Below are 25,621 nucleotides of genomic sequence, written 5' to 3'. Positions count from 1 at the left end.
GACCGTCTCACACAAGTTTTTGTCTATAAGAAAAACAAACAAGATGTCAAAACAATAAATTCATAAATCAAACTAGAATAAAGATATGTATACATATTCGAAATACGTAACGTTTTAGTATTTTTGGTTATAGTATATCTTTTGTGAGATAATCTCATTAATCTTATTTATGGACAATTCAATTTTGCTTATATTTACAACAAAAGTAATAATAATTCATAAACAAAATTTTCATGAGACGACCAATTTTATAAAATAGATCTTTTATTTCGATCACTCGTAAAAAAAATAATCGTCTCATGAAAGATTTTGTTTATGAGTTATTATCGCTCCATTATATATTCTTTTCTAATCTTGTCCCCTATATTCAAGGGCGGAGCCACATGCTTCTGGGCTAAATTTTTTTTTAAAAAAATTTATATGTAAATTTTGTATAATTTTAAAATAATATGATATTAGTTCGGACAGATTAATTTAAAATATTAAAAGATTTTAGAGTTTAAAATTCTGGACAAAGCCATATTTGTTGACATTGCATATATTTCAAGATTTTTAATTTAATAAGAGATCACTCATGCGGTGAGCTTACACATAAGTTCACAAGACTACACGTAACTCTCTCATCCACGCTCTATGGCGGAGGACAGAGATATTGACCATCTCCCGAAGAACTCCGCCAACTACACGGCGTTGACGCCCCTCGGATTCCTCGAGCGCGCTGCGCTGGTGCACCCCACCCGGAAGTCCTTGATCCATGGCTCCATCGACTACACGTGGCTCCAGACTTACCGCCGCTGCCGTCAGCTGGCTTCTGCGCTTACTAAGCGCTTCGTCACATTCGGAAGCACCGTAAGTCACCTTCCATTTCTAATTTTCCATCGATTTAATCGTCTGCGGATTTATCCTCTTCAAACGATTAATGTATTTTTTTCCTCGAGATTTCGCCATCAATTTGGCATTGAGAATTCGATGATTATAATCATTCTTTTTCTTTTTAAAGTCTGATTGATTCGTCTATGATGAACACGAACATAGTGCGAGTAATGCATGCGTACTGTTCATTTATTAAAGCTTCAATTTTCGGAAATTAGGGAGGACCTGGGTGGAAACGCGCTGGGGGTTCAGATCTAAGCTGCCTTTGTTGTGTACCGTTGAATCGTTGACTAGATTATAGTATTAATTTGATGAAAGTATTATTTTAGTGCAGGAGACTGGAGGAATGAAGGAAGTTATTATATATGTCATTTAATAAGATAGTAAGACAAATTAATCCAAATAATTTGGCAATTTCCTTTTATAATACGAGTTTAGTATTTTATAACATTATAAAACCATCTTGTTGTTATATATGAAAAATGTCTTATTATTAAAATGATCTATCGTATGTCTCCCGTGCAACTGTCTGACGGATCTATATCCATGACAGGGTCGATCCAGTTCATATTTGTGGTGAAAAGTAATACTTTTGACATAAAAATTAATAATTTTCGACATAAAAAATAATATTTTTCACTAAAATCAACATATATTACAGACAATTTCCGTGTAATTAACAAAAAATGATACTTTTGTAATAAAAAATAATACGTTGGACATTAAAAGAAATATTTTTCATCTGGACGGTCAGATCGGGTAGAAGATCGGTCTCACAGTAGTTTTTGTGATGATTCTATAGAAACCTTAGGACACCTTAAATCCTCTTTTTCGATAAATTATTTTCATTTTCTTTAAATGTAACCACAAAATCTCTTTTATATTTTTACAAGTTCTTGTCTTGGTAATCCATTTTTTTAAGGATTTTGTTTAACATGAACAGTAAAAAGTTGTGTATATCAGATATCAATGTTGTCCCAAATGTTGTAACAACTAGTGACAACACGCAGCGAAATAATAAAACCACAAATAAATAACTTAAATAAACATAACTCAGAGATAATTATGCACAAGTATAAATATTTGCGCGATGTCTTGAGTCAAAATAGTCACTAGAAAAACAGATTGAGTTTACAAAACCAACACTAGTGATTGTAAAAAACTACCTTCCCTGACAAGTTAAGGAATCGAATTGCATTCTAAAAACAAAAATAAAATAATAAAATAATCATAGAATGAAAAATCTATGTGCCAAAAAATTGAATAACAAAACGAAATCTTTAATCTTTACAAGTGTCTTCAGATGTCTCCAACAACTACGTCAACACAGTTATAAATAATCATATTCTTCAAACGGTGGTGTTCTAAGGCTTAATTCTTCTCTCTGTGAGTATTTATCTCTTTCTCTCCGCTCTTTCGCTTATGTGCGTGGCATATGATCCCACAGTTGTTAAAAGCGGTCGCCTCAGTCGCTTAAGCGCAAAGCGATGCGAGGTGACCGTCTTGCGTTTCGGGACACTCTAAAGCGCATCAGGTGATGAAGCGCACGCTTATGTGCGCTTTGCTTGGGGGCGTTGTTCGATCTCTTGTGCGCTTCATAGAAGCCACACCATTTTTTTTTAAAGTTTGCCCAAGTCTAGTGTTTTTAAGTCTGCCCCAGCATCCAAATTTAAGACCACCCCATCTGCAGACTTGTAATCTCTCAACAGTCTACCCTCACTGCATCGCCTCTGCCTACTGCCTCTGCATCTGCTCTGTGGTAAAACATGAATACAATAATTTAATGAAAAAGTTTAATCTAATATAAAATAAAATTAATAATATTTTTAAAAAAGTTATGTGTTAATTTTTTTTAAAAATGTTGTTGAGGACAAATTTTCGTTGTCTACACCCATCTAAGTTTCTTGCTCCCTTGTTTATATGGGGCATTACTTTAAATTAAGGCAGTCATTTCTCTATTGAGGTGGTGTCAATGCTTGAGTTGTTTTTAACATCCACATTTTTGGTAATAAAAAGTAAACCAAACATGTTCATTCAAGTGGTAAGAAGCTCGAGTCCCTTTCTTTAGCAAGATCATTGCTTTGAGTCTTGCGATCGGAGAAGGCAGTTGTTGGAAGAGCTACCCCCGTGAGAAGTTTGATTGATCCAACTTAACCTCAGATTTGTCTAGACCTCATGAAGCTTTTGGAAGCAGGTGTTGAGTACACTTATGGCCTATTGGTGTCGATCAACTTAACCATAGAGAGTTGAGGTGATATATAGGACATATATGTGGACTATATTAATCTGGAATCTAGAGAAACTAAAGGTGTCAAAAAGGGCTAAGCCCATTGGGCCGGCGGGCCCGCCTATTGGTGGGTTGAAGGCCGTCTTTCCCCAACCCGCCAAATTACTCATAAAATTGGTGGGTTGCAGGCCGTCTTGCCCCAATGCGCCCCGCTAGCCCATTTTGACGTATATAAAAGAAACTATGGAATCAAGTACTTGAGGCATTTAAAGCAATCAATGGGAGAAAAAAAAAGGTCGACTGGTTTGCTTTGCAATGAGGCAATTAATTTAGTAAACCTTGTGTTTGAAGTTCATGTTGAATGAGCGCCTGGTTGTATGAAAAATAAGTTTAATATGATGGAGAAGATGAATATGTGAGAAAATGAGGTAGTTAAGTGCCCAAACCATCGTATATTAGATGGAAAGTGAAGAAGAAAGTGCCATGATAGACAATCTTTTATGATAGAACAAAAATTAATTTATGAGATAGGAAAGTGCCAAAAGACATTTTTATCAAGACAAGGGAAATTTACCCCCAAAATTTATATGTTAAGACTTAAGATTAGAAATGCCAAGATGGCTTTAGCAATCTAAAATCTGATTGGAATCAGTTATTTACGCCTCTAAGTTTGTACGTGGGCATTATCATGTCAATTATTATTCATGAAACTAGCTTATGACATTGGCATCTTTTATTTGATTTCGGATTAAGATAGGGTGTGAGAAAGGGACAATGAAAAGTTGGGATATATCTTGTCTGAGATATTGGAGGACTTTGACACATGAGAAAATGCTTAACAATTATTAAACTTATTAGCCAAGAATGATTAACAATTATTGAACTTATTAGCTCAAGAAACTCGACAACAATAGAATTTTATTATTTTTTGAAAAACAGGAATTCAAAATCAATACAAGTGCTCTTATTTTCCACTTCATTTGGTGTTATATGTAACACACTCTCAAATGACCTTATGTTGAAGTGTAAAATGTACTTGTCTTAATCCTTAATGTTGTCCATTTTTCGCCGAATGCTTTTCTTTTTCATAATGACAGGTTGCCGTGATTGCACCAAACATTCCTGCCATGTACGAAGCTCATTTTGGAGTTCCAATGTCCGGAGCGGTGCTAAATGCTGTCAATATCCGTCTAAATCCACAGACTGTCGCCTTTCTGTTGGGACATTCACAAGCTGCGGTTATAATGGTGGACCAAGAATTTTATCATTTGGCTGAGGAAGCCTTGCAAATTATAGCTAGTGAGAGCAAAGGCAAATACAAACCACTGATCATCGTTATTGCTGATAAAAGCTGCGATCAAAAGTCACTCGAATATGCATTGAGAAGAGGTGCAATTGAATATGAAAAATTCTTGGAAACCGGTGACCCTGAGTTTGCATGGAAACCCCCAAAGGACGAGTGGCAAAGCATTGCATTAGGTTATACCTCCGGTACAACTGCAAGTCCCAAGGGGGTGGTGCTGCACCATCGAGGTGCGTATCTCATGTCTCTGAGTAATGCTATAGTTTGGGGGATGAAAGAAGGTGTGGTTTACCTTTGGACTTTACCTATGTTCCATTGTAATGGTTGGTGTTTCACCTGGAGCCTCGCAGCACTTTTTGGTACAAATGTGTGCCTCAGGCAGGTATTCTCAGACGTTTCGGTTTTGGTGTTCCTTGCCTTCCTAAATCTGAATCTTAGCTCCATGGCCGTACATTAATTTAATTTCATTGAAAATGGAAGTGATTTCCTTAAAAAAAATCGATATTAAATTGGATTTTTAAAAATCTAAAAATGCTTAAAAAGATTGAATCAATTAACCAAAATTATACGCAATGTATGGTTTTAGTTTTAGTGTATTTGGAAAAAGTTTTGGAGAATGCTTTCGAGAAATGTTTCGGGAGATGAAAAAGGTTTGTTTGGTATTCGACTGTTTTGATCATTAATGTTTTATTTTGTTTGGTAATCATTATTAAATTATGGTTGAATTTTTAATTGTTTGGATGATGATAGGATTTATGATCTTTTAAAATCTGAAAATATAATATGTTATATAAAATTTATGTAATAATTCAATAGGTTTGGGAAGCTTATGTATGATTGTGTTGAAGAGTCCAGAATTGAAAAAAGAAAATGTTTGGGGAAAGATTGAGAATGAAGTGGTACTACTTCATTTTATTTTTTGGTAAGGAGAAACGACTTTTTGGGATGAAAGACAAACATTGCAATGATTTGGGGAATTTTAACTTGCCTTCTCCTCGAAGATCGAATGAAGCATTTTAAACTATCTTATTCAAACATATTATTGATTCTGCCTTTTCTTTTGAAAACAAAAAGCATTTTAAAATGCAGCCGAAGAACTGCTTTTTATAGTTTGGTGCTTAGGTGTCCAAACTCAGGCTTAAATTGATATTGGATTCTGTCTCTCTTTAGGTCACAGCTAAGGGTGTGTATGCGGCTATTACTAATCTTGGTGTGACGCATTTTTGTGCTGCTCCAGTGGTTCTGAATACCATAGTGAACGCCCCCAAAGACGAGGCCATTCTTCCCCTCCCTCGTGTTGTCCATGTGATGACAGCAGGTGCTGCCCCACCCCCTGCCGTTCTCTTTGCAATGTCACAACAAGGCTTTCGAGTCACGCACACTTACGGGCTTTCTGAAACTTTCGGTCCCTCTACCATATGTGCATGGAAACCTGAGTGGGATTCCCTACCACCCGATGCTCAAGCTCGTATGAATTCACGGCAAGGCATTAGATACATTGCTCTGGAGGGATTGGATGTTGTAAGTACTCAAGATATGAAACCAGTCCCTGCTGATGGAACCACAATCGGTGAAATCGTGTTCAGGGGAAATGCTGTAATGAAGGGCTATCTAAAGAACCCAAACGCAAACAAAGAGGCTTTCGCCGGTGGTTGGTTCCATTCAGGTGATCTCGGTGTGAAGCATTCAGATGGTTATATAGAAATCAAAGACAGATCAAAGGATATCATTATCTCAGGAGGCGAAAATATAAGCAGTGTTGAGGTGGAGAATATCCTATACCAGCATCCATCCATATTCGAAGTTTCGGTGGTGGCTAGGCCTGATGAGCAATGGGGGGAGTCACCTTGTGCATTTGTGACGTTAAAGCAAGGGATTGACGAGTCTGACCAGCAAAGCCTGGCCGGAGATATAATGAAGTTTTGTCGTTCGAAAATGCCAGCGTACTGGGTTCCAAAATCAGTAGTTTTCGGACCGTTGCCAAAGACTGCTACCGGAAAAATACAGAAGCATTTGTTGAGGGCGAAGGCGAAGGAGATGGGACCGGTGAAGAAGAGTCGGATGTGATACCCACCATACTTAAATTGTATCAACTGAATAATGTATCTCTACCATAGTTGGTGTATGTTATCCTGGCGTCTGCAAAAGTCGAATAATCTCCCTTTGGATTCAGTTATAATTGATGCTACTACATGTTTCCATGTTGATTTTAAGGCTGAAAATTTTCTTGCGTCTTCAGAGGAATCAGTTTTCTTGATATACCAAAGAGCAGGGATGGTGGCTTTGGGTCGGGTTCTCTAGAACAAAGACCCTATCCGTTAAGAGTTTTTGGAGGATCCATATCCGTCTCTCCATCTCCTCTATTCAACATGCTCATCCTATTAGTCTTCTCCGATAATTATATTTATAACAATTTATGAGATCTTTAATTTTTAAGTAAACTTTATGATTAAAATTTAGATTAAAACATTTCAAACTAAAATAATGTTTTTTTTTTCCAACAAAACCAACACAATCAAATCAACTATCTAATATCATCACAATATTTTTGACAAATTTCTTATATCCCCATCAACTAAAGAACAAGTTGATAATTGATAACATTGAATAATCACTTACAAATAAACAAAAGAATTATGCAAAAAAAATTAAATGATATAAATTACATATCTTTATTTGTGAGACAAGTCAAGCATACTCATTTTTACGATAAAAGATAATATTTTTGCCATAAAAAATAATATTTTTCATTGATAATTCAAATAGAAGATCCGTGTCACAAAATGGACCCATAAGACCGTCTCACAAGAGTTTTTATGTATCGTATAATATATTTTCATAAATGTAAAATACGTCGTATAGTTTCTTTTACCATATTTAATAAATATTTGTTGAATATTATAACTTAATATATTTGTTGAATATATTGTGTACTAAAAAATCCGTAATCCCATCCAAAGAAATAATATAAATGACAAAAAGTTGTGTGAGACAGTCTCACGGGTCGTATTTTGTGAGACAGATCTCTTATTTGGGTCATCCATGAAAAATATTACTTTTCATGCTAGGAGTATTACTTTTTATTGTGAATATCGGTAGGGTTGATCCGTCATACAGATAAAGATTTGTGAGATCATTTCACAAGAGACCTAAACGATATAAATATATGTCGCTTGAGTAGCCACCTAACCGTTTCACATACCCAAACTCACCTCAAATATACCAAACATCTTCCCCTACCAATGAATAAACATGTTTGGAATAAAATCTCATAGGATAAGTTAAAACACATTTGTTGGCGATGATATCTCCTCAAGGATAATAAATTATAATTCGATAATGCATATCCACAAAAAAAAATAAAATCTTAATATTCCAATATCCTAAATCAGCCCACAAATTATTATGATTACCCTAAGGAATTGTTTGAAGTCCCACGTAATTAATCTCTTGATAAATTTTCTTATCATATATAATGTTTAATTAATCATATTATTTATCCATCTACTAATTATTTATCTTACATCAATCAAATCATTAATTATTTATTTTACATTAATCAAATCATTGAATTTAAATTACAATAGTACTTTTAATAAATAATATTATTGATATTTTATTAATTATTAAAAAGAAAAAATATTAATTTATAATCGTATTTCAAATTTTATCAATTAAATCAGACAAACTATTATACATCAATTAAATCAGATACTATATTAACTATCAAATTTTTTATATTAAATTATTTATTTATATAGTATCATCTTATATTTAACTTCAAACGATGGATGTCTAAAAGACTGTTTTATGATTAAAATCAAGCCAAAAGTTTTATTATTTTACGTTACAAATAAGTGACCAGGCGTATTTATCACCTCATGTGATGGATAATTTTGCCAAGCCTTATCGATATTGAATAGACAAGATGGATAAGTATGGTCTCTCAATCTTTAATGATCCAGCTAGGATACGTACCAAATTTAGATCTCGTGTGAGGTATCAATTGGGATAGGTTGAGTATAGTATTATTCAAAAATTATTCAATTCGAACCCAATTCAAAAACTCTCAACCCGAACTCGAACACGAATTAACCCGATTAACCCAATTTTGAATTTTTTAAAAATTCTTTTAAAGAATATTAAATAAAATTCAAAAAATAATAATAATATTTTAATTTAAACACATAATAATAATATCTCTCTCATATATATGATTTAAATTTAAAAGTCTAATTATAGAAAAATACAATATATTTAGTAAATCAAATAAATAATTGTTTAAAAAATAAAAAAATGTTCAAAATAAATATTAAATTATGAAAATTTATGATATAAATATACAATAAATATATTTTCAGACATACAATACATAAAAATATAGGCAATATTTATTAATTATATTTTTTTGAAAAAAAATTAAAATTTTCGGACCAACTCGGGTCAACCCCAACCCAACTCGATCATTTTTTTTCAGGTCAGCTATCGGGTCCAACCCGAACCCGAAAAGCCCAAACCCAAACTTGATTTTTTCGTGTTGAACCATGTCGGGTTGGTGAGTCGTGTCTGATTTTGACACCCCTAATCTTGTGCTTGTATATCGAAGACGTAGAATTCATGAACGAGTGAATTTTTCAAAAGGATTGATTTTTTTTTTTTGTAATTTTTCCAGTATTAATTATGAATAAAATAGAGTATTGCTTATTTTATTTTTGTAAATTTGGAATCATAAACCAGAAAAAAATATTTTAGTAATTTTTCTGATTTTGTGAAACTCAAATTGTAGTTGCTTTACAAATTTTTTTAAGTAGGTTTTTATTGTAATTTTATCAAATTGAAGAAGAATATGTTTGTCCATTTTACTTAAATTGAGTGAAAATATTTAATTATAAAGGGCATTGACAGTTTTATACTTATTAATTTTTAGTTTTAAAAAAGAATTACAGCTTCTTTAGAAAATAAAATACTAAATCTTATTAATATAAATTTAAAATTATTTATTGTTTAGGATGCTGCCCACTCCTCCACTAGAATTTTTTATTTTCAAAAATATTAAAGAAGCACTAGACATTATTAATATCACGGGCTACTCTACCAAACATATTATTTCTTCAAAATATTGTAAAGAGCTACGAAAATGGTTGAATATTGTTTTGATTATTAGAAAAACAAGAAAAATTTAAAAATTTATTATCTGAAAAATTGAAATTTTGCAATTATATGTTTGTCTCATCATGATTTTGATTATTTAAGTTGTCAAAATTAAGTTTTAGTATGTCGTAATTCTAATTTTTTTCAGGAGTGTTTTTGACACTAGATAAGGTCTCTTGTGAGACGACCTCACGAATCTTTATCTGTGAAACGAGTCAACCCTACCGATATTCACAATAAAAAGTAATACTCTTAGCATAAAAAGTAATATTTTTTAATGGATGACCCAAATAAGAGATCCGTCTCACAAAATACGACCCGTGAAATCGTCTTACACAAGTTTTTCCTTGACCACTTAATATCAAGTCTTGATCAACTTGTTTATGATTTATATGCAAGTGAAGACCCAAAAACACATAAGCAAAAGGACGTCAAGTGGTTTTTTTTATTTTTATTAAGCATCTTTAACAATACAAGTTTTGTCAAATTTTTTTTATGACGATGAAATTCGTAATCACTATTTTTTAATGTACACTAAGTAAAATCTCGATCTGACATTGCAGTTGTGCGAAACATGGTAGCCAAGTAAATATTGTACTAGACAAAACTTATACGAGTGACACTATTGAATTTATATGCATGTGTCTTGGAGTGGTATATATATATATATACACACACACACATTATGATAAGTCACCAAAGCTGGTCGATATTGAGGGACTCAAACGAATAATATTTCTTACCTATATGGTAGGCCTTCAACTTCGTATCGGATATGGTTTTAATATTATTTATTTGAGCTTAAGTTGAGTTTTTTGCCAGCTAATTAAATATATTGCATATTTCAAATCTATTAATGGATAACAAGTTTTTTTTTTTGTTATTTTTACTTTGCCTAAAATCTATTTAATTTGGTGTTTATATAAGGTCGTAACAGAATATATGTATGATTTTAGTCTTCTAATCGTTCAAAATTTAGTTTTAATGCAATATATTACTTTTTCCAGATTTAGTCAGAGTATTGAAAAGTATTGAAATGATATCATGTATAAACAGAAAGAGTAGATCTCTTATGAGACGGATCAATCCTACCGATATTCACAGTAAAAAATAATATTTTTTCATGGATGATCCAAATAAAAGATCCGTCTAACAAAATACGACCTGTGAGACCGTTTCACACAAGTTTTTGCCAAACAGAAATAGTTTTGTGTGGACACGTACATCTAACTGAAATTAGTAACTCTGGTTTTATGATTCTTTAGCTGGGTTTTCACGATCAGAGAGAACCAAAAGCTTGTATTGGCCAATTTTCAAACCAATTTTTTATTTATTTTTTTTAAAATTAAATAATGAAAGTGAGAGAAACCGAACTGTTCAAATTAGGAAATAGTTGCGAATAATTGGATAATGATAAATGGGGAATGAACCATTTTCAAAAGGATCATTTCATTCAAACTAATAATTCCAACGACCAAACCTATCTATCTACATAAAACATTAATGATCCTATAATATATGATATAGTACACATAAAAAAGATCGTCCTTTTTTCTCCTAATTAATTAAGATACATAGACATGATATAATTTCAACATAATTATTAAAAAAAAAAATGTACTCATGGATTGATCAATTTCCATAAAAACAGGGAAAAAAATATTAAAACTAAACAAAATTAAATATTAAATCATACACAAATGCGTGTTTCACTTACTCACTCAATCATAAAAAATAGGTTAGCTCACATTATAAGCCCACCATTTCAAAACAAGAGTTAGTTCCCTATATATACACACACTCACTCCTCGTTCACTTCTCACAATTAACTTGTTGTGTACTTGAAAAAAAAAGGGACACAATATGTATAAAACCTCATCATTCTTCCTCCTCGTCCTCGTCTTCGTCCTCGTTTTTCGTCTATCCGAGTCACGCCCTCCATTCGCCTGTGATCCTGCCAATGGCATGACCAAGAATCTTGTATTTTGTAAAGTGTCATTACCCATAACAAAGAGGGTTAATGACTTGATTGGAAGGCTGACATTGCAAGAAAAAATAAAATTACTAGTAAACAATGCTGCGCCGGTGGAGAGGCTAGGCATCAACGGGTACGAGTGGTGGTCGGAAGCACTTCACGGCGTGTCGAATACAGGCCCCGGTGTGAGTTTCGGCGGCGAATACCCCGGAGCCACCAGCTTCCCCCAAGTGATCACCACTGCTGCTTCCTTCAATGATTCACTATGGCAAGCAATTGGTCAGGTGTGTGGCATGATATTTTTCAGTTCACGTCACTAAATTTACAATCTAAAGATATGTTTTTTGGTGTGTTTTTAAGCCTCTGGCTAATGGGATTTGTCAATATACTGCTGCATAATGTGACATGGGTTAATCTTTCCTTTTTATCTGAAGCAGGCATCCCTTGATTGACTAAAATATTTGCATGTGAATAATAATAATAATAATAATAATAATAATAATAATAATACAATAATTGTTGGTTTACTTGACATAATTTGTCTTAATTATCCCACATCGGTTAGATAAAATATCTTAGAGTTGCATATATGGACTTGGACAATCCTTCCTTCTTGAGCTAGCTTTTGGGATTGAGTTAAGTCCAAGTTTCAATCTTAATATGATATCAGAGCACATGTTCCACCATTATGTGTTGGACTGCCTATAGTTGGCAACCATTTCTGTCCATAATTGGGTCATTTGTAAACTTCACGCTCCAGATGTTCATTCATTGGCATGAGGGGGTGTGTTAGTTGTCTCACATCGGTTAGATAAAATTCCTGAGAGTTGTATATATGGACTTGGACAATCCTCCCCTCTCGAGCTTGTTTTTGGGGTTGAGTTAAGTCCAAGTCTCAATCTTAATAGTTTGCTGGCTATTGCGCTCACTTCGAGATTTATCCAAAATGCAACTACTTATAGTGGCTTAGGTTCCCTTTAAAAAAAAACAATAATTCTTACTAATGATATATTTAGCTCTACCAATATTATATAAATTTACTAATGATCATAATGATAAAAATAATATATAAAAGAAATTCTTATAATTTTTTTGGGTATAATGAAAAAATCACCCCAATATTATTTTAGATTTGCTAAAATCCACAGAAAAATTATATAGATATGAAATTTGATTAAAAAAAAAATTAATAATAGATATAGTACAGATACAACTTTCATGCTGGGGATTCATAGAATGCAAATTTTTTAGGTATGTCTTAAATGAATAATGGTTACGGATGAAAAATTAAAAATAATAATTATGTAGAATATAATATATAGTATTAGAAGAAGACCATATTGGGTTGCATACGGTCAATGTGGGCACAGTCTATAAATATAAATAGTCGAGATTTTTGTCGTCCAACAATAAAATTCTTTTTTCAAATATTTTTTTATTGATAATAAAATCCGCAGTCGTTACCTTTTGATACATACTAAGTAAAAACTCAATTAACGGAATAACTTGCAAATTATAGTAACTAGATAAATCGCACGATATAGGTGATAGGCTGGCTTGAGAATGTATGAGTAGAAGAATCAAACTCTTAGTCATTGATCTAATATTCATCTACTCCACTAACTCAAACAACCCATTAACGATATATTCGTAGTTTTTATTTGTTATTGCAAGTTTTACGTAAGGATAATGTTGTAATTTTGTCCTTAGAGTTACTAAGTTATAAAAAAATTATATATACCTAGAGATAAAATATTATATTTAAATCTAGTTCTTATGGTAAATCAATTATACTTTACTAGCTTATCCGAAATAGCCAATTCAGTTTTTAAGTTAATTTGCTATATTTTTTTTGTTTCCGTCATCTAAATAACAAAAATTGAGTTTGATAAGTGTAATAACTTTGTTCTTTTAGCACGACTGCGAAAGATGATTAAAAAAATGAGTTATTGCTTTGGGTGTTTGGCAGATATTTTATTTTAGAACTTACAAGATTTGAAATTTTGTTTGGTAAATTTTTTAAAAATAACTCAAGAGCTGTCAAAATAAATTGTTTAAAAATATTTGACTTTTTTAAAGACCAAATTATCTTTATATTTTATGATGTTTCAAACACACCCTTGTAGAAAATAGGCAAAAACTTGTGTGAGACGGTCTCACGGATCGTATTTTGTGAGACAGATATCTTATTTGGGTCATCCATGAAAAAAATATTACTTTTTATGCTAAGAGTATTACTTTTTATTGTGAATATCGGTAGGGTTAACCCGTCTCATAGATAAATATTCGTGAGACCGTCTCACAAGAGACATACTCTAGAAAATAATATATAAATTATTTAATATCCAATAATAATAATAATTATATTTATTATTGTAACTATTATTACATAAATAATAATTGATTTAATTATTATTTCATTTTCTTATGACTTATGCTTTTTTTTATAATTATCATAACAAAAAATTCTTATAATATTAAAAACATCATTCATTATCTTATTTTATCAAAATACTTCAATAACTTATTTTTAAAATAAAACCATACAACTTATAAACTCATAAAACAACGTATAAGACATAAGAGCTTATAAGTTGTTTTAAATAAGTTTAGCCAAAAATCATATATCCAAATTTGACAAATTATTTAAATAATGTTTGTGTGTGTGTGTATCAATTTCGATTATTTTAATATATAATTTGTTTTCTTTATTTATATTTTTTGTTTTTTGTTTTGAAATTTTGCATTTTGTCATATTAATTCAGGCAGTATCTGATGAAGCAAGGGCAATGTACAATGGAGGGCGAGCTGGACTCACCTATTGGAGTCCAAACGTGAACATTTTTCGGGACCCTCGGTGGGGGAGGGGCCAAGAAACGCCCGGTGAGGACCCGATGCTAACGGCCAGATACGCCATCAGCTACGTGAAAGGGCTGCAGGGCGATGGTACCGGACTGAAGGTTGCTGCATGTTGCAAACATTATACTGCCTATGATCTTGATCATTGGAATGGAGTGGATCGTTTTCATTTTAATGCCAAGGTATGTACAAACAAGTAGTGTATCTTTACTTGCTATTTAGTAAGATTTTTTGATTTAATATTATTTCTATATTTGTGATCCTACACAATTGCTTTTTTTGTAATTTAATTTTGGTCTGATATATCATCAGATATCAATCTTACTTTTTCATATTTCAATTTTTGTCAATTTTAGTTCATATGAGTATTGATGTTGCACTGCACAAGTTAGCAAAATGACAATGCTACGTCAGGAATAGAGACTAAAATTGCAAAGAAAACAAATATTATGAACTAAGATTGAAATTTGACAGCATTTAGATCAAAATAAAAAAAAAAAACAAATATAACCAAAATTACAATTTTTTCCATACGAAGCACAACTTGAGTAATTCATTGTCTCATGCAAAAACAAATTTCTAACTATCATGTTTGTATTCAATCCCATAAATTAAATTTTTAATTTTTAAAGTTATTACCAAATAAAGGTAATTTATGGGACCTATGTGCAAAAAACCTTATAAATTTGTGTAGGTGAGCAAACAAGATCTTGAGGAAACATACAATGTGCCATTCAAAGCTTGTGTTTCGGAGGGTAGAGTTGCAAGCATAATGTGTTCTTACAATCAAGTCAATGGCAAGCCTACTTGTGCCGACTCTAACCTCCTTCGCGACACCATTCGTGGTCAATGGCGATTAAACGGGTTAGATATCCACATATTCGATCTGAAAACTAAACTCGTAAATGAATCGAATAGAATTTTATTCATCTTGTTTTGTGATATCAAAATAGGTACATTGTTTCGGATTGTGACTCAGTTGGGGTTCTCTTTAACCAGCAACATTTCACATCTACGCCGGAAGATGCAGCTGCTATTACTATTAAAGCAGGTCTAATTAAATACAGCCTCACACCTGTTATGTTGGATATNGATTTGGATTGTGGGCCTTTCCTAGCCGTTCACACGGAGGGAGCAGTACGTAGTGGCAAATTACAAGTAAGTGATGTGAATGGAGCATTGGCCAATTTACTAAAAGTCCAAATGCGTTTAGGGATGTTTGATGGCCCAAACCAAGCCTATCTTAAGTTGGGCCCAAGAGATGTCTGCACAGAAGCCCATCAACAGTTGGCTCTCGAAGCGGCCCGACAAGGTATTGTTCTGCTCCAGAACCGAAACCGCGCTTTACCATTGTCCACTAGGCAGTATCGGACCGTCGCAGTTATTGGGCCAAATTCGGATGCTACGGTAACCATGATTGGCAACTACGCTGGTACAAAGCAATTCGAATTCCATATTTACACAAATATTTAATATACAAACCCGCAACAAGTGCACGACCAAATTAACTAATAGCTCGATTGATTTAGGTACACCGTGTAAGTACAGTACTCCGTTACAAGGTATAATGAGATATGCAAAGACTAGTCATGTTCAAGGATGTGCCTCCGTGACTTGCCTTGATAATAAGCAGTTTGGGCAGGCAGAGGCGGCGGCTAGACAAGCTGACGCGACAATCTTAGTGATGGGCCTTAACCAAGAAGTAGAGTCTGAGGCTCGAGACCGAACAGAACTTTCTTTACCGGGCCACCAACAAGAGCTTGTATCAAGGGTTGCCAGGGCGTCGAGGGGACCGGTTGTCGTGGTCCTGTTGTGTGGAGGCCCGATTGACGTAGCATTTGCCAAGAGTGATCCAAGGATTGCTGCCATTTTATGGGCCGGGTACCCAGGCCAAGCTGGAGGTATGGCAATCGCTGATGTTATATTTGGAACTATAAATCCAGGTACGTAGATTAATACATTTTGTCATACAACATTACTTTATTACATCTTACATTGATAGAATATCCATTATGTTAGAATTTTTCTAAAATTTATATTTCTACACATTTATAAACATGATAAACAATATGCGGAAGCAGATCGAGCGTTACTTCTGACCATCGAATAATTTGTAAATTTTCTGATTTTCTCCGATTGAAGTCTTCTAAGCATTACAACACTCTCTGTAGATGGTATATTTTGTTCTTATGAGGTGTGTGCTTAGGGACCTTAATCACGGTATTTATAAACTTCTCATACCATCAATGAGTGATTGCGAGAGCCTTATTGTCAAAAGAAGAGGCGCATGCGCGTCTCAATTTTCTAAAGTTGAGGCGACGTAGGCATATTTTGTCAAAAGTTGTAGGGAATAGTCATCGTCATTTCCTACACATTTATTCTTCTTCTGATATGAATCACTTTTTCTTACACATTATACATTTTATGACATTAATGAAACATCAGAAATATTTGAAATGTTGTAGTAGAATATATGAATTGAGTATATTAAATAATGCCAAAATGCAATATTATGCAGGAGGAAAGTTACCGAACACATGGTACCCAAAAGATTACGTTTCAAAGATGCCCATGACGGATATGGCCATGCATGCTGATCCAGCAAGAGGTTATCCAGGCCGAACTTATAGATTTTACACGGGCTCGGTTGTGTTCCCGTTCGGGTTCGGCTTAAGTTATACCCAATTCCGGCACATATTGGCCCATGCCCCAACAACAGTTTCTGTCCCTTATAATCTACTAAAGACCTACAAAAACAACACACTTTTAGGCAATGAAATTAGAGTATCACACACAAATTGTGAGACTCTCACCTTAGGGCTACATATAGATGTAGAAAACATTGGAGAAGTGGATGGAACACATACTTTGATGATCTTCGTCATCATCCCGTCCTCCACGAAACATACTGTTGAAAAACGACTGATAGAATTCAAGAAAATTCATCTAGTGACAGGAGGTAAGCAAAGGGTCGAGATTGGCATCGACACTTGCAAGCATATGAGCATCGTTGATGATTTCGGTATCCGGAGAATCCCAATGGGTGACCACATTCTTCTTATTGGTGATGATCTTAAACATACAATTACATTCCACATTGGTGTAGGGGAAATGATCAAGTCTTAGTCAATCCCAAAGATTGATTATAAGTGTAAAGAAACCAAGTTCGATTCTTATGGGTGGGAAAGAAAGAACAATTTTCACTTAAACATATATTTTATTCTGATTGTAATCAAATCTTACCTTGATACTGTTAGAAAAAAATTATATATTTGTGGGAAGGACTAGATAAGAGATTAATACCTATTTAAATATCTTTTTGTTTTATTAATATTTGGAAATATTAGAATTTAGATATATTTAACAAGTGGAAATTAGCTATGATTCATACTTCACATTACTAATATTGGTTTTATGGTGATTTGATTGAATGAATAATAATATGGCATCATTGATTTTAAGCCTTTTTAATCATGACTATAATTAAAAATAATTATATTGTTTTAAATTCAAAATTATATATAGATAAATATAGAGAAGTTTGTATCTATAGACAGATAAATTAAACATACAATTAATACTACTATATATTTAGGCTGCGTTTGGTTGGGCGGATTAGGTGTGATAGATTATTTTATCACACCTAATCCTGCGTTTAGTACTATTTTTATTTAACCAGCCCAATCCTTCCTATGAGTGATTAGGTGGTATTACGTGTGATAAAATAATATCTCCTTCCTCCGTAGGATTATTAATTCCTCCTCTATCCCTACTCTCTTTTCAATTTTACCCTTCTTCCTTCACCGCTATTGAACCACCTCGGCTGTCGGACCGCCGCCGCCGTTGCCGGACCGCCGCCGCCGCCGGACATACGCCGAACCGCACCGTCGGACTTTCGCCGGAACGCCATCGCCGCCGTCGGACCGCAGACTTACCGCCGTCGTCGGACTGACGCCGTCGCCGCCACGTCGGCTGCCGGATCCATCGTCGGACCACCGCCGGACAGCCGGACCGCCGCCGCCGGAGTGTAAGAAGAAAAAAAAAAGACGAAGGGCAATTTTGTTCTTTCATCAAAAATTTCAAAATTATCCTACACTTAAAAATCTTACCAAACATACTACCATATATTACATATCTACGACAATCATTTTCTTTATCATTTACATACTAATCATTAGTTTATTTTATCCTGCAACCAAACGCAGCCTTAGGTGCAAACAACAATCACTTCCAACGAATTCAACTTATATCCAATGTAAAAAAGACATTTTCATTAGTAATTGTCATGGATATCACTATGAACCGAGGTTAATGTTATCTGAAATACAACTAACTAAATTCATCCATCGATCTAAACACAATCTAAACGTTTTTTTATCGATGAAAACGGTAACACGCAATAAATCGAAACGAACGTGTAGGGGAAACTACTTCAAATAACTGGAGAGAAGATGAAGCATTAATAAAGGAACAAAGAAATAATTCCACATTCCTTAGTACACTTATGGGGCCAAGGGCCGATAGACAGATGATCGACAACGTGCGTACAAAAACAAAACGAAAATGACACAAGCCCTACAAATAGTTAGTGTTGGTCCCACGTGTGAAATTTGAGATAATAAAACCCGAAAATAAAGAATAAACTGGACACCGAGATTTACGTGGAAAACCTCTAAAAATTATTAGGGTAAAAACCACGGGCAAGATGAAAAGAATTTCCACTATAATATTTTGTGGTGTACAACTCACTCACTGTGTTTCCAAAGAGAACACACACTCTCTTAATACAGGAGAACAAACACCTCACAAATATTATAGAATGTAATAAGATGAGAGAAAACTCGAAGAAGGGATGATTTCAGAATGAAGGAATGTAGCTCTATTTATAGAGCCTCCTGACCGTGTGAACACGCGTTAAAAATGCGTTATCTGAATTTCCACGACATTTCCTTGTCAACCCACGTTTTGCTTCATCTTCACATTATTCTGTCAATAATGCACCTATGCCCCATTTGACTATTCTACCGACATTTCTCCTATTTGGAGATTTGATTGAGAATCAAACACATCTCTACAAATCCTTTCAATCTTGCCATTCCCTGCTGCTTACGTTTTCGCTAGGCGACTTGAGGATCTACACCACTCAAACTTTTCAATGTTCAATGGCTTGGTCATAAAATCAGCTATGTTGTCCTTTGTATGGATCTTTTGCATATCCACGCTTCCTTCTTCTACTACTTCCCGCACAAAATAAAATTGTACTCCAATGTGTTTTGTCCTAGAATGAAAGGCTGGATTCCTTGCGATGTGCAAGGCACTCTGACTGTCACAAAACAAAGGAACATTCTCTTGTTTGTGTCCGATCTCCTCCAATAACCTTTTAATCCATATTGTCTCCTTGAAACCTTGAGTAGCTGTCATGTATTCTGCCTCTGTTGTAGATAACGCCACCACTGTCTGCGGATTTGAAACCCAGCTTACTGCTCCCCCTGCAAGTGTAAACACATAACCAGTAGTAGATTTCCTCTTATCTGGATCAACTGCATAATCTGAATCGACATAGCCACTGAGTGTAAAATCCGATTCTCCATAACATAATACAGCATTCGAGGTACCCTTAATGTATCTAAGGATCCTCTTGACAGTGTTCCAATGCTCGCGTCTAGGATTCGCCATATACCGACTAACTGCTCCCACTGCTTGAGCAATGTCTGGTCTTGTACAGATCATAGCGAACATCAAACTTCCCACTGCTGATGCATATGGTACTCGAGACATCTCCATCCTCTCTGCTTCACTGCTAGGACACATCTCGGAGGATAACTTGAAGTTAACAGGAAGAGGGGTAGAAATTGGCTTACTATCTTGCATGTTGAAGCGTTGCAAGACTTTCTTTAAATAATCTTTCTGGGAAAGCCAAATCTTTCTGTTACTTCTGTCTCGGTTAACTTGCATCCCTAGAATCTTGTTTGCTGGTCCCAAGTCCTTCATATCAAATTCCCTAGCCAACTGTGCCTTCAATCCTTGGACCTGATCTTTGTTGGGGCCTGCTACCAACATGTCGTCCACATACAACAGCAAAATGATATAATCATCACCAGACCTCTTGAAATACGTACAAGGGTCTGCACTCAGTCTGTTGTATCCAAGGCTCAAGCTATAGGAATCAAATCTCTTGTACCAACACCTCGGCGTCTGTTTGAGACCGTACAAAGATTTGTTCAACCTGCAAACTAAGTTCTCTTTGCCTTTTTCCGCAAAACCTTCTGGCTGGAGCATATAAATTTCTTCTTCAAGATCTCCATGAAGAAACGCTGTTTTCACATCTAGCTGTTCTAGATGTATGTCAAACACCGCACACAATGCCAACACTACTCTGACTGTTGTAAGCCGAACCACAGGAGAAAATATCTCATTGAAGTCAATGCCTTCTTTCTGAGCATATCTTTTTACCACCAATCTAGCACGATACCGCTCCACTTGATTATTGCCATCACGCTTGATCTTATAGACCCATTTGTTGCCAATGGCTTTCCTTCCTCGTGGTAGTGTAACAAGATCCCAAGTTTTATTCCTGTCTAATGCCTCCAATTCTTCTTGCATTGCTATCATCCATAAGGATACATCCGAGCTTTGAGTAGCTTCGTGGAAACTCGATGGCTCACCATCATCTGATAATAGACAATATGCAATATTGCTTTCAGTGACATAATCTGAAAGCCAACCTGGTGGTCTTCTGTCTCGAGTTGACTGCCTCACATTGGAAACTTCAGACTCAACATGTTCTTGTTTTTCGTACTCTGGTTCTGCTTCACAAGAATTTTGACTTTTATCCGTCCTATTTTCCACCTGAAATATAGTAGTTTATGAATTTAGTGTGCCTTTGTCTCCCTTTATTTTATCTTCCTCGAAGATAACATCCCTGCTGATGACAAGCTTGTGAACAGTAGGATCCCACAAGCGAAACCCCTTTACTCCACCAGCATAACCCAAGAAGATACATTTTCTAGATTTCGAATCCAACTTCGATCTTTCTTGCTCATTGTACAGAACGTACACCGGACTTCCAAATGTATGCAAATGAGAATAATCTGTCGGCTTCCCGGTCCACATCTCCATCGGAGTCTTCAGATCAATCGCCACTGAAGGAGAACGATTGATAATATAACAAGCGGTTTTGACTGCTTCCGCCCAAAATGACTTGTCTAGACCTACAGTCCTCAACATAGCTCTTGTTCTGTCCAACAAGGTTCTGTTCATCCGCTCCGCGCACTCCATTCTGTTGAGGTGTGTAAGCCGTTGTGAACTGTCTTTTGATACCTTCATGTTGACAATATGCATCAAACTCGTCACTGGTATATTCTCCTCTATTGTCAGTCCTCAAACACTTGATTTTCTTTTCTGAATCAAGTTCAACCCACGCTTTGAAATCTTTGAAGATCTGGAAAGCATCTGATTTCTTCTTGATTGGATACACCCAACATCTCCTAGAGAAATCATCAATGAACGAGACAAAGTATCTCCTCCTCCTCGGGATACAACCGGTGCTTGCCAAACATCCGAATGAATCAGCTCCAATATGCTTTTGCTCCTGGCAGTAGAAGTGCCAAACTTTAATCTGTATTGTTTACTGGTAACACAATGCTCACAAAAGGGTAGTGACACTTTTGTAAGTACCGGCAACAGCTTCCGTTCTGAGAGAATTTTCAACCCCCGTTCTGACATATGCCCGAACTTTCTATGCCATAACACTGTTAATTCTTCTCCTGAACCATTTGATGCAACAGCTAGTTCTGCCTCTTTGTGTGTTTCTCCCAAAAGTACATACAGATTTGCAGCAACCTTTTCCGCCTTCATAACCACAAGCGCGCCTTTCACAATTTTCATGATCCCGTTCTCGATACGAGTTTTGCACCCGATGTCATCCAATTGCCCCAAGGACAAAAGATTTTTCGTCAGTCCTTTCACATGTCGTACCTCCTGTATGGTGCGAATGGTGCCATCAAACATTTTAATTTTGATAGTACCGACCCCAGCGATTTTCAAGGCATTATCATTTCCCATGAATACAGATCCTCCTGAGACTGGTTCATAATGATCAAACCATTCTCTCCGAGACGTCATGTGCCACGTCGCTCCTGAATCCATAATCCATGTGTCACAAAATTTGTGTCTGCCTTCTGCAACAGTTGCTGCTTCGCTGAATAATATTTCACCACTGCCTGAAGTACTGGCCACATTTCCTTGAGAACTTTTGTCAATACTCGTACACTCTTTCTTGAAGTGCCCTTTACCGCCACATTTAAAGCAGTAAATATTTTTCTTCTTACTTCTCGACTTTGATCTACCTCGTCTTTGGCTCCCACTGGAGTCACGGTCCATAAATCTTCCTCTTATCATCGGTAAAGCCTCTGCGTGCTTCGAGGTTACCAACCTGTCTTCCTTATTCTTGCGCCGGTTTTCTTCTCCGAGAACCGCAGTTAAGACATCATCGAATCTTAGAAAGCCCATAAGAATATTGTTGGTTATGTTGATGATAAGTTGATCATACGAATCTGGTAGACTTTGAAGTAGAAGCTCTGCATGTTCATTTTCCCCTATTTTATGCCCCATGGAAGTGAGTTGGGTAAATAAAGTATTCAGTGTGTTGATATGGTCGGTCATCGATGAGGATTCCGTCATCCGAAGAGTATAAAGTCTTCTCTTTAGGAAAATCATGTTGTGTAGTGACTTGACCTTGTACATCTTTGTCAGAGTATCCCAGATAACTTTGGCTGTTTTTATCTCAGAGATACTTGACAAAACTTCGTCTGCTATAGCCAAGTGTAGATTGGCAACAGCGTTGTCATTCATCTCATTCCACTTTCCATCATCTGTAATCTCAACCGGTCTATCTCCAATAGCCGCCAAGCAATTCTCCTTTCTTAAAACTGCTTGTATCGTTATTTTCCACAGCATAAAATTGCTTCCGTTGAACTTTGCTATCTCGTACCTTCCCGCCATTATGCCTATAACAATTTTAGTAGACTGGACAAAATAATCCCGCCTTAAATAAAAAATCTCAAAAAAAAATCTTTTCTGATGTGGAAGATCAGTCTAAGCTGCAACCACAGAGCATACTCAGAATTTTAAGAAATGTTAAACCAAGGCTCTGATACCACTTGTTGGTCCCACGTGTGGAATTTGAGATAATAAAACCCGAAAATAAAGAATAAACTGGACACCGAGATTTACGTGGAAAACCCCTAAAAATTATTAGGGTAAAAACCACGGGCAAGATGAAAAGAATTTCCACTATAATATTTTGTGGTGTACAACTCACTCACTGTGTTTCCAAAGAGAACACACACTCTCTTAATACAGGAGAACAAACACCTCACAAATATTATAGAATGTTATAAGATGAGAGAAAACTCGAAGAAGGGATGATTTCAGAATGAAGGAGTGGAGCTCTATTTATAGAGCCTCCGTGTGAACACGCGTTAAAAACGCGTTATCTGAATTTCCACGACATTTCCTTGCCAACCCACGTTTTGCTTCATCTTCACATTATTCTGTCAATAATGCACCTATGGCCCCATTTGACTATTCTACCGACAGTTAGGAATTTAATAATAATGATGCTACATTTCGATGCCTTTACGTTAGACAGCAATTCCATGCATATAAATATACACAAAGTGTAGTATTTGCTTAAAATTCACAAGGAAATTATATTTTTGGTCGTGTTATTTGTATGTGTTTCATTTTTATCTAGTTATTGTCGATTCACGGTCTTAGTCCATTAACTTGCAATTTTTTAGTTTCAAGTTTTGTTATTTGTAATCAGAGCACGGGCGGAGCCACATATACAAATACCCGGGCTTTGGTGCAATTTTTTTTAATTTATATGTAAATTTTGGAATAATATGATATTAGTTCGGGTAGATTAATTTAAAATAGTAAAAAATTCTAGAGTTTAAAATTCTAGCTTGGGCAAAGCTATATTTCTGACTCCGCCACTAAATCAGAGTGTTTATGAACATTGAATACGTCATCAAATTTCGATGACACGTCATTCTTTCCCCAACGCCATATCAACACTATGATGAAAAATGAGTAAAATTTAAAAAGTGAAAGTTTGTGTACTAAAACATGAATTGACCGGTAACGAGACAAAAACTGAAAAATATACAAGTTACATGATAAAAAAATGTAGTCTATATGGAAGTTTAAAAATATGAAAGATGATTTTTTTATAAGAACATCTTATAATTGTTGGGATTTGTGCTATAAAAAAAATTAGTTCATTTTATCCGAGAAATATTTCATTTTTTTGCATGCATATTATAGATTCTTTATAAATATAAAAATCCCCATAATATTATTATATGACTTTAAATATTGTATATAACTGTGATATACATAAAGATAATATTTGAAGTATAAATATGTACGTAATCAGAAATTAAAGTTAACATATTTAATTTAAAATTATTAGTGTGCCTCTTTATATTCGGAATAAAATAACCCATTGGTATATAGAATTATATAATATATATACTTTGATATTTTTTACTTCGTCGATTTCAAATTATGAAGTAATAAATATTAATCGATATCGGTTTCAGAACTGACGAAGTAAGATATAATTTTAGACTTCGTATGTTAAAAAAAAAGGATTCACTTTTAATATTAAGCAATCTTTTACTTCATAATTATAAATTTGATGAAGTAATATATAACATAAAAAAATATTAATCTAATAATGCCAAAGTAAAAAACGTGAATCGATTTTGTTTTTAACACTATCTCACTTTAATTTTATTTCCCTTCTATTTCATTTTACAATCAGTTTATTCGAAAGTTCTGAAGCCTTTTATTTTGGTATCAAATCAGTTTATTCATAGTTTGTTAGGATCGGTTGGGAGTGAAAAAATGTTTAGAATGAGTTGAATAAACACTTGACAATTTTCACAACTTTTCGGATAATGATTCAGTTTAGTGATAAAATGAATTCACGAATCTTGTTGTCAATGTCAATCGGTTAACTTGATAAAAGTGTGGAAATAACTGAAAGACAGATAGAATATAACTGATAAGAAAGAACTCAAGGTTTGTGGATGTTCGAAAATTTCAAATACTCCGAGTTTAAACTTCGATTTTATTATTTGTTCGGCTTTCATTTCGTGCATTTCTATTCTATAAATGTACAATGCACTATATATATATATATATTCCAAATGGTATATAT

General features: G+C 34.6%; 2 protein-coding genes across 2 annotated transcripts; both read left to right on the top strand.

Moving 5' to 3' along the window:
- The first annotated feature begins 580 nt into the window (after window positions 1-580).
- On the top strand, window positions 581-6,616 carry LOC140985244 (acetate--CoA ligase CCL3-like). Its single transcript, XM_073453036.1, has 3 exons — window positions 581-849; window positions 4,198-4,785; window positions 5,574-6,616. Exons 1-3 carry the CDS (start codon window positions 634-636, stop codon window positions 6,468-6,470), a joined length of 1,701 nt encoding a protein of 566 aa, XP_073309137.1. The 5' UTR covers window positions 581-633; the 3' UTR covers window positions 6,471-6,616.
- A 4,711-nt stretch (window positions 6,617-11,327) lies between these two features.
- On the top strand, window positions 11,328-17,682 carry LOC140985243 (beta-D-xylosidase 1-like). The gene is made up of 6 exons (XM_073453035.1): window positions 11,328-11,813; window positions 14,295-14,570; window positions 15,083-15,252; window positions 15,342-15,820; window positions 15,918-16,331; window positions 16,907-17,682. Exons 1-6 carry the CDS (start codon window positions 11,418-11,420, stop codon window positions 17,512-17,514), a joined length of 2,343 nt encoding a protein of 780 aa, XP_073309136.1. The 5' UTR covers window positions 11,328-11,417; the 3' UTR covers window positions 17,515-17,682.
- Window positions 17,683-25,621: the final 7,939 nt, after the last annotated feature.

Source organism: Primulina huaijiensis, chromosome 9, assembly GCF_012295235.1.
Source record: "Primulina huaijiensis isolate GDHJ02 chromosome 9, ASM1229523v2, whole genome shotgun sequence".
NCBI lineage: Eukaryota > Viridiplantae > Streptophyta > Magnoliopsida > Lamiales > Gesneriaceae > Primulina > Primulina huaijiensis.
This window is presented reverse-complemented; position numbering and strand designations above follow the sequence as displayed.

What these genes read in the sequence shown, in the direction of transcription:
- LOC140985244 (XM_073453036.1), top strand. Translation starts at nt 634, where the DNA reads ATGGCGGAGGACAGAGATATTGACCATCTCCCGAAGAACTCCGCCAAC. An exon ending in TCGTCACATTCGGAAGCACC is followed by an intron (nt 850 to 4,197) that starts GTAAGTCACCTT and finishes TCATAATGACAG; the next exon opens with GTTGCCGTGATTGCACCAAA. An exon ending in CAAATGTGTGCCTCAGGCAG is followed by an intron (nt 4,786 to 5,573) that starts GTATTCTCAGAC and finishes GTCTCTCTTTAG; the next exon opens with GTCACAGCTAAGGGTGTGTA.